General features: G+C 46.4%; 1 protein-coding gene across 1 annotated transcript; it reads right to left on the bottom strand.

The window, feature by feature from the left end:
* Positions 1-3,056: 3,056 nt before the first annotated feature.
* slc38a2 (solute carrier family 38 member 2) lies at positions 3,057-11,517 on the bottom strand. The gene is made up of 16 exons (XM_070853505.1): positions 11,452-11,517; positions 10,129-10,257; positions 9,957-10,038; positions 9,741-9,856; positions 8,057-8,130; positions 7,872-7,964; positions 7,456-7,531; positions 5,931-6,013; positions 5,627-5,685; positions 5,242-5,397; positions 5,070-5,149; positions 4,841-4,941; positions 4,211-4,335; positions 3,972-4,116; positions 3,784-3,881; positions 3,057-3,468 (listed from the first exon to the last, which is right to left on the bottom strand). Exons 2-16 carry the CDS (start codon positions 10,254-10,256, stop codon positions 3,364-3,366), a joined length of 1,521 nt encoding a protein of 506 aa, XP_070709606.1. The 5' UTR covers position 10,257; positions 11,452-11,517; the 3' UTR covers positions 3,057-3,363.
* Positions 11,518-12,380: the final 863 nt, after the last annotated feature.

Genomic DNA, 12,380 nt, shown 5'->3' with positions numbered 1-12,380 from the left:
CAAAGCTAATGTGAGAGTTTGGGAGTCCAATGGAGCCAAATTAACAGGAATTATAAGATCTAAATTTATTATTTAGAGATTATTATTATTATTATTCATGGAGATTTTTGTTTTGGCGTCCAAGAATGTATTTTTAAGCTTTTTAAGTTTAATTTTGATGTGGAGAAGAAGTCATTAAAAATGTTCGGACAGAAACTCCCAACACAGAGAAGTAAACCTCTGGATGAGGATCATGCAATATAGTCAAAAGCTCCAGATCGACTACATGAGCGACCTGGTGGAGAGAAAGTTCTGTCAGCTGTTTAAAGATTTAAAGAACAGTTACAGAAGAAGAAGAAGAGAGCAGAGAGTAGTTGACCTCCACAGTAAAAGTACACTGTGTGTTATATCAGGCTGATAATCCAGTTGATAATCCATCTGATCACAGCTGTGTAAATATTTAACTCACCTGTGTGCAGATTAGGAATGAAGTCACCTTCTTCAGCCACCAGGAGGCAGCATCGTCCAGAGGAAAATGTTCATTTCAGAGGAAAAGGCTTCGTCTTAAATCCGCTCTGCAGTCAGGATCGATGAGATTCACTGGTAATCTGCACTCTGGGAGTATTTTTAACCCCAGGATTACAAACGGTGCCTCTATTTGTGGCAGGCTCAGAGGAGCTGCATCATATTTGTCTCATACATTTGAAGAAAAAGGACAAGATGATGTGTTTTATATTATATTGAACACAATCACAGCATCACATCACTTACAGTTAAATGCTTAAGTTTGTTATAATTTATAATCTTAGTCTCTGTTTAGGTTGGCTGTAATTCTTAAAGGTTCCTGTTTGCTAAAAAAAAAAAAACACTATTTCATCGTTAAAGCATTTTAAATGTGATCAGGAAGAAATATCATCAAGACGGTAATTAATTAATTAATTAATGGGAAATATTTGTTATTTTTGTGTTTTATTCCAAGTTTAAATACAAATTCTGCTTCTAGCTACTGAAGGATAACTTTTGTTTTACATATTTTAAATCAAACAAACTTTACTAATAGAATTCATAACAAGAATTATCACAAGACGTAAGATTCAAGAATCCCCTCGTGAGCAGGAACCAGGAAACGATGGCAATGGAAAAACTTTAACATGAAGAAACCTCCATTGACAAAACCAGTAATTTTACATGGGGGTTGCTGGTCTGTCGCTTCCTTGATCAGCAAGATTGTTTGTGTCACTGTGTGACTTCGGTGTGTTAACGGGATGGTTTGTATCCGACACAATATCTGTTTAACGCACAATAACACAAACAAACTAACTGATGGAGGTGGCGGAAGACCAGCAGCTCCTGTGCTCTAGTGGTGTAAAATCACTGTTTTTGTCAATGGAGTCTGGTGCATTTGAGCAGCACGATACCGTAACTGTTTCTGGTTAAACAAAAAGGATCTTGCAGGTCTGTTTTTATCTCTCACAGCTCTACAAACATTACAGAGACAAACAGTGTCCTCATAAACCACATTCATAAACTCTTCTCAGACAAACAAGCTGACGCAGGACACAAAGAACACCAAGAGGCCACAGCATAGATTTATCTTTGATTTTAATTGGACATTATTTACATAGTGTTTCATTGAAACAAGAGTGTAACACTGGTGGACAAAGCCCTCTTTGCTCCTGAAGTCAAGAGATGGCTGACGTACGCTCGGACCAAGAGGGTACGTAAAGAACATTTAGCAGATCCAGGTTCGTGTCCAAGGAGGGGGGGCGAAGAAAGGAAATAAAAAAAGACTGCTGCCACTCAATCAGTGGCTTCCACATGTAACACGGCTTTCACAGAGTCGACACAGCAGGACAAATCAGTCAGTTTTAACGAAGACGAGATGAACAGTTGAAGCTCCAGTTGAAGCTCGGAGTCAATTCGGTTTCACAAATTCACCAGCTTGGGGTTTTTATCAGTTTTGTTCAACAGCTCCAATGCATTGTTGTAAAAAAAAAAAAAGAAAAAGCTGAAATAAAACAAAGCGTATATACAGTTGAACTCAATAGATATATATACATATATATATATACATACAATATTTTATAAATATAGTAAAATAGATTAAATTACATTGATTTCATGGTCTTCCATAAATACATGTTGGACAATAACGGTTTGGTGACGTGTTAAGTTAGTGTTGGAAGCACAGTGCACCGTCAGACGAGCGGGTCACGACTCGACGGGGGGGGAACGAGTCCACGTCGAGCAATCAAGTTCTTCAATGTGTAACAAAACAGAAAAACTGCACAACCGTACGTAAAAACACATTTACGATATCGTGACAGACGTTCTCCTCGGCTTTCTTTGTCGTTGTCGTCGGCGGCGGCGTTTCGGAGCACGTCCGACTTCTATAGTTTTAGTTTGTTTTTTTTTTTTGCAAGTTTAACAGGTATATTACAACCACTGCATGTGGTCAAATTCAAAGTATTCTCCCATAAAGAAAAACATTTTTAAGTTTCCCTCCATCCCCCCTTTGAACGGGGGAGGTGGAACCGGAGGCTCGGGGGCCGTCCAGGTCTCCAAGCAGTAGTGTCGTCGCTGCACACGCTGTTCCAACAAGATCCTCAGCAGGTTATAAAGACTAAATACAGTTTTGGTAGAGTCCTCTTGTGAGGAGCTCTGCAGCTCCCAGTGTTGGGTTTGAAAAGGCAGGTTCTGTTCACTTATACTATGTTTACAATGAAAGCTGAGACTAGAAGCAAGGTCACAAAACCTTAGTACGAATACTGAACCGCCGGTGAAAACGGACAAATCTGGGTTGTTGTTGTTTGTTTTTTTCCTCCACGAGTGTGCTGAACAGTAAGTGCTTTTCAATATACAAAGATGCTTTACAAATACGTTTTTTGGCAAAGTATAAAAGGAAAAAATAAAATAAACGACAACAAATGTTGGAAGGAACTTAATCGTCCTTGAGGAGGATAAACTTTCAAGTCGGTTGCCTCTTTGTCAGAGACGCCGTAACTCTTCCGACCGTTTGAGGCACCTTCAAATATTTGTTTTCAGCCGTACCGTAACTACAAAAGAACATCGAAACAAAAAATAAAAACGAGCAACAAATGCAAAAAAAAAAAAACAAATAAAGTTGCAATAAAAAGAGAACAAAACGAGTCAAACACCATCTTTGTGGCCTAGAACAGCAAACTGTACAAAGTTCGGATACATTCTCTTGGAATGGCATTGGGTTTGTCGCTCAGAGAGTCAAAGCTGAGCATCAAGTGAGTTCTTGTGTTTCTCTTCTTTTACGATAAGTTTTGATCTTCGTTGGTTTGCGCAGAGAGCCTCCTCTTCCTCCTCTTCCTCCTCCTCCTCTTCCTCCTCCTCCTCGCAGGAGAGGTGGAGCTTTTAGTGTCCGTCGGAGCTGGTCGAGGCGTTGTGGATCCAGTCCAGGATGATGAGGCTCATGCTGCCGGTCATGACCAGGATGCCGCACACCAGGAAGGCGGAGGCCTGGAGCGGAGAAGGATTTCACAATTAGCCGACGTGATCGACTTTTAGGAAGAGCTCGAAGGACTCAGACCAGAAGGTGAGCTGGTTAGCTTAGCTTAGCTTAGCATGAGTAATAGTCCATCGTGTAAGCTACAAATGGGAGTTTTGCTAAGCTAACGTGCTGTTAGCTACAGCTTCATGTTGCACAGACAAATATGAAAGTACTTCCTGTCTTTTATCCCAAACTGTTGCCTCTAAAATAGTCTTTTACAGACGACTATCTGATTGTGTTTTTTGGGGAATTCTGCTAATTCTCGCTAAGAAGTAGCTGCTTACCCCGATCTTTTGCACGGACTTCATGGACTCCTTCTTGACCAGTTTGATGTAGAAGGCCGAGGGCAGGATGAAGATGAGCATGGCGGCAGCAGAGGCGCCTGCGTGAGGAGAAGAAATACGGCATTTTTACGTCACATTTCATGTTTGAGATGCTCTTTATAGACGTGTGAACGCTCACAGATACCCACCGATGAAGCCAAAAATGTCCCTGATGGTGGGGACGAAGATCACCAGACAGTTGGTGCCGGCCAGCAGGACCACGGTGATGACGGTGTGGCGGATCCAGCTGAAGTCCTTGGAGGCGCACAGGAGCTGGTTGACGGAGGTACGAATCTACGCAGGGACGGAAACGCAGGTTATCCAACACGAATGAGGTAAGAATCAAGTGATAATCAAGATTAGATCCATCTTTTTTTTCCACACTTACGGGGAAAAGCACCACGGGGACGGTGAGGGTGACGGCGGTCAGCACGGCCAGGCGGACGATCAGCAGGATCACATCGCTCTGGTGGACCTTGGAGTAGGTTTGCAGCAGCTCAGGCCCGACGTGCACTGTGAAGAAAAACCCCTTTTTAGACCTCAAGCGCTTAAAACTCGAACCACAAACACGACACTGACACGTTCAGCGATGTCGGGGAGAATTTAGTCCGTCCTAAAGCTGACAAACTCCACAAAGCAAGTGCAACGTCACGATGATTTCTCAATCTCTTACTGTCAACGAGTCAAAACTATGCAACACCTCACACCGGGTTTTGCCCCGTCATGGCAGGGCTGGCTATCATGTTCTTGTACAACCAGTTTGATGTAACTGGAACAGTTCTGCAAGCGCTCAAATGTTCCTGCCACGACAAACACAGCCTTGCGTAACAGGCCTGTTCCAGGAGAGAAGCTCACTGTTTAATTTGGAACTGGAGGCTTCTCTCTTTAACGCTGGATGATTAACTCTTAGTTGCTTTACAGTCGTCTTTTGGTGCCTTCGCCTAAAGGAACTTTGCTGAAATCAGCGACGTGCCTCAGCTGCCTACCACCACACTCTATCTATCTGTATATAACTCACCGTTGAAGGTCAGATATCCGAAGAGGGCGGCCAGCAGGTACATGATGAACATGGCCAGGAAGGACACATTGGCAACTCCCTGCATCTTTCTGCGGGAACGACTGTTTGGGCGGGAGGAGAAGGAAGTTTCACTTAGACGAGCAGTTTTTAAAAAATAAAAGCTCAAACGCTGTAGAAAGCAGGTGCAGTTTGGGGGGAGCGTGATGAAATGAAGACGGCGTGCACTCACTCTTTGAGCTCCTCGTACATGGGCAGGATGGCGGGGTGGCACACGAAGGCGAAGGTCAGGATGGGAAAAGCGTAGACGGTCTAGAAAAAAAAAAAGACCAACACGTTCAGAAGTCACACCCAAGTTATACATCCGATGTTTGCTTCACCTCGCACATCTCTAACGGTCTTACCTGAGAGTTCAGAACAAAGTATTTTGGCGTGCAAGCGTCCTCGCTGTAGTCCACGGCGGAGATGTTCACGCTGGACAAGGAGGTGTTCAGTTTGCTGATTGTAGCGTTGACGTCCAGAGGCAGCGGGCACGGGATCTGGAACTTCTTGATGATCACCTGACGGACGAGACGACAACGACTTTAGGGCGAAATCAGCTGAAACGCTTTGGGACTTAAAAGACACCAAAGCTGCAGCCAGATTTCAGCCTCACTATTTTATTTTGTTATGCTTCATTGTTTTGACTTCCTGCTCCTCTGCTGTCCATCTGGCACAGCCGGCTCGGCTCGTTTACAAACAGACGATGTGTAGGAAACATACATGTGAGCGTGAGTGTGTCTTACTCACCACGATCAGGAAGAAGACCATGCAGAGCAGGGACAGGCCGCTGGTGTAACCGAGGTAACCTGAGCAGGAAAAACCAAACACAAACATGAGCCGCTGTTTTTTTTTTTTCTGTGGTGGAATCTTTTCTTTTGCTTTCATCACTTCAGTCAGAGCTGTGAACCTTTTTTTGAAGTCACAAACGCATGCAAGTGCGTCACCGACCTCTAACCAGCCCATACGTGGAAATACATCCGGTTTTACCACACACACACACACACACACACACACACACACACACACACACACACACACACACACTGCTCACCCAAGTTCCTGAGCAGTGACAGCGGCAGGATGATAACCAGCGTCACCAGCAGCACCAGGTAGTCACCGTTAGTGTACCACTCTCTGAAACACAGACCAGACAGACCAACATGTTAGTGATGCAAATTTTAATTCACAAAAAAACACCTATGTGTCATATTAAAGGGGCAATTCACCAATTTTACACATCAAGTTTGGTTTAGTTTCGCAAAAAACTCTGACAATAGCTGCATTTTGCAATGTTTGTGAGCTGCAGTGTGTAAATTCTGAATAATTAAATAGTCTTTTAATGTAACCTCAGAAAAATATGAGAAGTTTATTATCATTTCTCGTCATCGTCTTCAGGATACTCGTCTAGATTTTGTCTTTGTTTCAGGCTTAGTTCAGGTTATGCATTATGTATAACTGCTGCAGCTTTGATCACATATTCAGTCATCTTCCTCCCAGCTGAAGACAAACTGCATGAAGAGCGAACTAATTAAGACTAAACGTGCAACACTGTGCAGGAAACATCCCGTTAAATCCACTCTTCTGGCAGGATTCTCTGATTTAACGTGCAGCTTTGGGCCCGTTGGAGGCTCTCAGCTGCTGCTCCGACACGTCCCGTCCAGTCGGGGAGCGTCGGCCTGCGCAGGATGACTGCATCGCTCGCACAAATAGATTCAACAAAGCAGCGACTGAGGAGCCGAGCCACATCAATTTTTTAAACTAGGAGCGAGGTCACAGTGAGCTCATCCCGCGCTCTGTCACGATGCGGCACCGGCTGCATCTTCTAAAAGGGCTCTTTGAAGGGCCGCTCTGAGACACGCTGAGCACTGCCCGTCCCTCTAAAATGTCCAGACACCCAGCCTCCCCTCCACCACCACCACCACCACCACCACCACCACCACCACCACCACCACTCCACTCCAGCAGGAGGACAAAGACGTGCAGCGTGCTTCCCCTTCTAAGACACTTGAAAAACAACCGGCAGCCATTTTGCTTGATGTGCCACTTCACCTCGAGGGCCTCCCGCTCCCTCCTGCACCTCTTTTAACAATCCTCCTTCTGTGGGAAATGTTTCCACTTTTTGCACGAGAACACAGTTCGTCTTTCACCAGAGTCTCACAGTATTTTAAGTCCCGATCCTGCAAACACCCCCTGACATCTGCTTGATAGTTACGGCTGCAACGCGGCCTCATCTGCATCACTACCCTCCATTTTTTATTAAGATACAACCACCAATACTTCTATTAGTTTTACTCTCGTTCCTATCAAACTACCCACCTATGGTTTTTTTATTCTATCTGTGTATTTTCTCCTCTTAATGCTGCAAAATGCTGCATGTTTACATGCGTGTTTCCCATTTCTGCCACTTAAAATGAATCAAAGTGTGATATGCACATCTAGAAACACCTTTATCATAAAGCCATAAAAGATTAATCTCATTAGGAAGCTGAAAATAAAAGCTAGTGGCCGTTTGTTAGAATGAAAATGCACCTTTAAAGACACATCACAGACACAAAACACCATATCTGGCGACTCACCCGTTGCTGGTTCCCATAAAGGACTCGATGACGATGGGCAGCTCGTATTTGACGATGAAGAGGTAGCTTGACATGGCTGTGAAAAGAAGAACAGCTGCAGTTAGTTTGTTTCCCCGTGAAATCAGCAGAGTCGTGTCCATGAAGGGAACTCCACGCCCAAAGTAGTGATGTCTAACATTTGGAGAGGGGCTGAGCTGTTCCAGTGGGAGAAACAAAGTTTGGCACATTCTTGCAGAATGACTCAAGTTTTTACTGGAAGCTACTCGACTCTCCTGGTTTCCAGAATTCCTGTTTTCCCTTTTTTTCTCTTTTCCACATGCAGCCAGTGTCGGCACACAGGGGCAGTGTTTCAGCACGTGGAATCAACACACGGTGGATAAATATAGAAGAGCACCTATAAAAAGAAAGTTTCTCACCTCCGATGTTCTGCATGGTGATGGAGCAGGAGGCGGCCAGTTTCCCCGGCATCCCGAAGGCTTTGTAACCCAGCTGCTCGTACACCAGCGCGCCTGCGAACAACAACAGGTTTAGTCAGTTTTCAGAAAGACGTCGAGGAGCCGTGGGGACGTTTGGATGCGTGACGAGCGTCTGATGGACTCACCTCCTTCGTTGGCCGTCTTCAGCAGCAAGTGGACAGAATACAAAGAGAAGATGGCGACGGCCACGAGGAGAATCCTGCAGACAGATGAGAGAGGGGTCTTTAGGATTAGAAAGAAGACAGTTCAGTGATAAACAAACACATCGACGGTCAGCGTGAAGGTCAGACGCTCCTCTGCTGCAGCTAAACTACACCTTACATGACAAACATCTGCCAGCAGGACAGACGATTTCATTCATTTCTGCTTCTTTTCAGAGCAGAAAAACATCTACGATTGTCGAGATGTTCACTTCAGTGAAGGATCATCCCAAAACTATCTGCTCTGCAAAAACACTGTCAGCAATCTGGGGATTTTTTTTGTCCCTGCTGACTTGAAAATCGTCAGATGTGACGAAAAACATGGATTTTCTCACATTTTGTCGCCGTGATCAGCAAAGACCTTGAAGGCAGCACCCGTCTGCATGTTCTCTGAGCGACGGGGCAGCATCAGCAGGGCTGGAGAGGACGAAAGGTTTTTCCCGTTCGGGCTCCTCTTTAGCACCCTTGGGATGCTGCAGCGCCAGCACTGTATTAATAGTCCAGGTGTAAATTAATCTCCAGGACATTTGAGCCCCCCCGCTGCCTCCTCCCAGCATCACCCATTTGATGGCCGCCTCTTACATCACGAGCGTTTCTATCTTATCGCTTTGTACTCTGCGGCTCAACAAATATGTGCTTTGGATGACCTCCTGTGGGGAGTGAGTTTGTCGGGGCGGTAATTGCTGATGAGAAAAGCACCAGACAGCGTTTCGCAATGCAAACACACAAGGTAAGTAGTAGCTGCAGATGCGATTGGCCGCTGGCTGACAGTCAAACCCCTCTGTGCTCCATTCATGATCTCTGACGGCTCTCCGCTTACATAACCCAAATGCAGTGGGATTAGCTCGGCTTAGCCGCTTCTCCTGCCACTCCCCGTGTTTGTAAACTGACAGATGAACGGATCGGACGCCATTTGGTGGCACCCGAAGCACCCGGTCACCTACTACGAGCGGGAAGAAGAAGACACGTGTGTGGTGTTTCTTCGGCGGGGTCAGTGCTGCCTGTGTGGTGGGAAAACCTCTCTGGCTTTGGTTTCTCTTCAGGAAACATGTGAGGAGAGTTGAAACCACAAGACAAGAGAAGCCACTTTGAGCGGAGAGTTCACTGGGTGGCCAACAGGGGGCGCTCACATGGGAACCATTATTTGCCCTGAAGAGAACTTGTCATCTTTCCCACTAAAACGAACACTCTCTCCACAGCTTTATCTACAGCAAACACGATAGCGAGTACTTCAGCTGGAGCCATGATCGTTTGTAAACTTTCAACCTGCAGCCCGGGGTCGACACACACACACCAACACACACACACACACACACACACACACACACACACACACACCAACACACACACACCAACACACACACACACACCAACACACACACCAGTGGCAGGAGAAACTGCAGAAGTTGAGTAAATCAGGATCTGCAGCCTTGACACAACAGACAAGACAACACCTGCTGGATCCAGATTACACAACCAAACCAGCTCTGAGTGGCACTGATCGGCCTCTCCGGCTCCTTCTCGGTTTGTTTTTGCCACCAAATCACCACTTTTTAACCCCCCTAACGGCTGAACCTCCTCCACAAGAGCATGCGGGCGAGACACTCACACGAACAGGGCGATGCCGGTGTTGGCCATGGCGTAGGACAGACCCAGGATGCCGCTGCCCATGATGGCGTTGCCCAGGTTGAAGACGGACATGCCGAAGGAGGCATTGCCCTGGTGCTGTGGGAGGAATGACGGGGCTCAGTTAGGACAAGAAAACAAACCAAACCAACAGGATGGGAGAGGATGGAGGTGATGCAGGAGGAGAAGGAGCTCTTACGTATTCGGTCTCATACTTCTTCTTGCCCAGGTTGTGTTCAGGGAGGAAGTTCTGACTCTCTGCGTCTATGTCAGTGAAGGGCCTGTAAAAGGGAGAGCAGAGGAGGAACTTAGACACCAACAGCTGCTTCCTCTTTAATATTTAACATTTTCAGACGTGATTTTGGCCTCACCCGCCGCTCAGGGGGACCTTCTTGGGGCAGTCCTGGTAGGTGTACTCCATGCTGTTGGTGCTGCTGCTGTCCTCCTCAGGGGAGATGTTGAACCGGCTCATCTCAGTTTTGGCAGCGGGTTGTTTCATACTGTGGAGCAGGAAGGAAAGAAAACAGATTAATTCTCTGTTAGTCGTTCTTTTCTTTTCTGTTGTTATTTCTAGCTGTGCGCGCTCACGCTTCCCTTTAGAATAATCAATATTATAGTGAGCCGGGGGCGCGCACCGCAGCGCTCCTCATCTGAATCTGAATCTCGGATCACGTGACTTTTCTGTGGAAGGAGGAGGGAGGGAGGGAGGGAGGAGAGGGGAGGGGGGTGACGCACCAGCAGTGGAAAAATACCAGACCGGCATCCGTCCACCCGACATCACCTCAGAATGAATCTGAATGACAAAAAAAAAAAAAAAACCCGCAGTCACCCGCCGCACAATCCGCCTGGAAGTCAGCCGAAAAGCGGAGAGCACGCAGGGTGTGTCAGGGTTCTTTTTCTCTTTAATCTCCACATTTTGTAGCAGGATGAGGCGACATTAAAGACCAGCCTCATGTGGACACCTGACACTTGAACCTAATGTGACTGCCCCGGTCCTGGCCGAGCTGGAGACCCGCACAGACCCGCACAGACCCGCAAACACACGTCCGCTTAATGACATTGTTTCTAAGACCGACCGGCTCCGATGGAAACAAAGGCACGTGTTGTCCCTTTATGGGCATGGCTCTCCATTTTGCGCAGAGGCTGATTCACACACACAGCTTTCATTTGTCTCTCTCTCTCTCCACACACACACACACACACACACACACACACACACACAGGAGGGTTCACACTTCTTCCTTTCCTCTCTGCTTGTGTGCGTAATGATCCCTGCAATTAAACTAGTGCCACATCCAGACACGAGCCCGGCACTGCAGCATCACTGTCACACCGCCCAGTTATTTATTTATTTATTTATCTATCTGTCTGTCTGTCTCAGTGTTTGTTCCTTCGCACCAGGGCTGACCTGGGTGGGAAATAACGCCTCTGGCCTCACGGAGAGCACATTTCTGCCTCCTTGGAGACAGAACTGCGCCTCTAATGTGGCAGGGAATAGCTTTATTACCCACAGATGGGCCGCAGGACTGAAGAAATGAGACTGTAGATACAAATAAAATCATTTAAAGAGGTTTTTCTGTCCACATAAGCCAAACCAGACCTCACTAAACCATGAAAAGGCTCAGACGCAGCTGTCACACACCTCGCCGCCTACATCCGGAAGGTGCTTGGCGGACTGATGCCGGTGCTCTTACCTGGTGGAGATGCGGCAGGACGCCCCTAAAATCCTCTCAGGCAAAAATGAAGAAAGAGAAAAGAGTCCGGACGTGTTGACGGAAGCCGACTGATCCGAGGAGCGCGTTTGGAGCTAAAATGGATAAACTGACGAATGAATGGATGAGGCCTGTGCGCTACACGGGGTCTGAGGCAGAAGACACTTCAGGTGACAAAACCTCTGAGAATGAACCAAACGGAGCGAAAAAAAGGAAGAAGAAGAAGAAAAAATAAAACCGATTTGAGATTATTTTTATTTCTTAATGTAAAATTCCCAGAGATGCGCTGCGCTCGGAGAGGAGACCCTGTTCTGCTGGAGGAGGGGTGGGGACTCACCCTTTATAAAGAAGAGCATTGCATCAGCCCGGGGTGAGAGAGGAGGAGCCTGTCGGGTTTGGATGGAAAGAAGCGGTGGAAACTTTAGTAGGCAAAGCGGCCGTGACGTGGGTCTTTGTATACAAACAGAGCGATGACCCAGAGAGCGCTGGAGCCCTCCGAGGTGATGCCCAGGAGCTCCACCGAGCACCAGCACCACAGAAACACTGCGAGAGGGCAGAGAGGGGGCTGACAGACCTACCTGTCAGGATTCATCTGTGATTATTACGGGGAAAGTCACCACATGACACCACACACACACACACACACACCTGACACGTTCGTCTGTGCATCGTTTATGGATTTTCTAGGGTGCAAAATTAAACTTAATAGAAATCACAACGAAAGCCTCCCCGATTTGTTATTTACATTAAGATAATCATTTTTTGTATTGCAAGTTTTCTGAGATTTTGTGTGTAAATACGCAAATGAGGCGATACTAATTAAATTTACGCCAATTTCAATTCAGTTCCAGAACTGAGATCTGAACTTTGGATGAAGCCAAGTTCAAGGTTGTTGACCATGAAAGCCTTCC

Source organism: Pempheris klunzingeri, chromosome 22 (genome assembly GCF_042242105.1).
Source record: "Pempheris klunzingeri isolate RE-2024b chromosome 22, fPemKlu1.hap1, whole genome shotgun sequence".
In the NCBI taxonomy this organism is placed as follows: Eukaryota; Metazoa; Chordata; class Actinopteri; order Acropomatiformes; family Pempheridae; genus Pempheris; species Pempheris klunzingeri.
Note: the sequence above shows the minus strand (reverse complement) of the source record. Positions and strands in the feature narration are given on the sequence as shown.

What these genes read in the sequence shown, in the direction of transcription:
- slc38a2 (XM_070853505.1), bottom strand. Translation starts at nt 10,256, where the DNA reads ATGAAACAACCCGCTGCCAAAACTGAGATGAGCCGGTTCAACATCTCC. An exon ending in AAGGTCCCCCTGAGCGGCGG is followed by an intron (nt 10,039 to 10,128) that starts GTGAGGCCAAAA and finishes TCCCTTTTACAG; the next exon opens with GCCCTTCACTGACATAGACG. An exon ending in CGGATATCTGACCTTCAACG is followed by an intron (nt 4,336 to 4,840) that starts GTGAGTTATATA and finishes TTTTCTTCACAG; the next exon opens with TGCACGTCGGGCCTGAGCTG.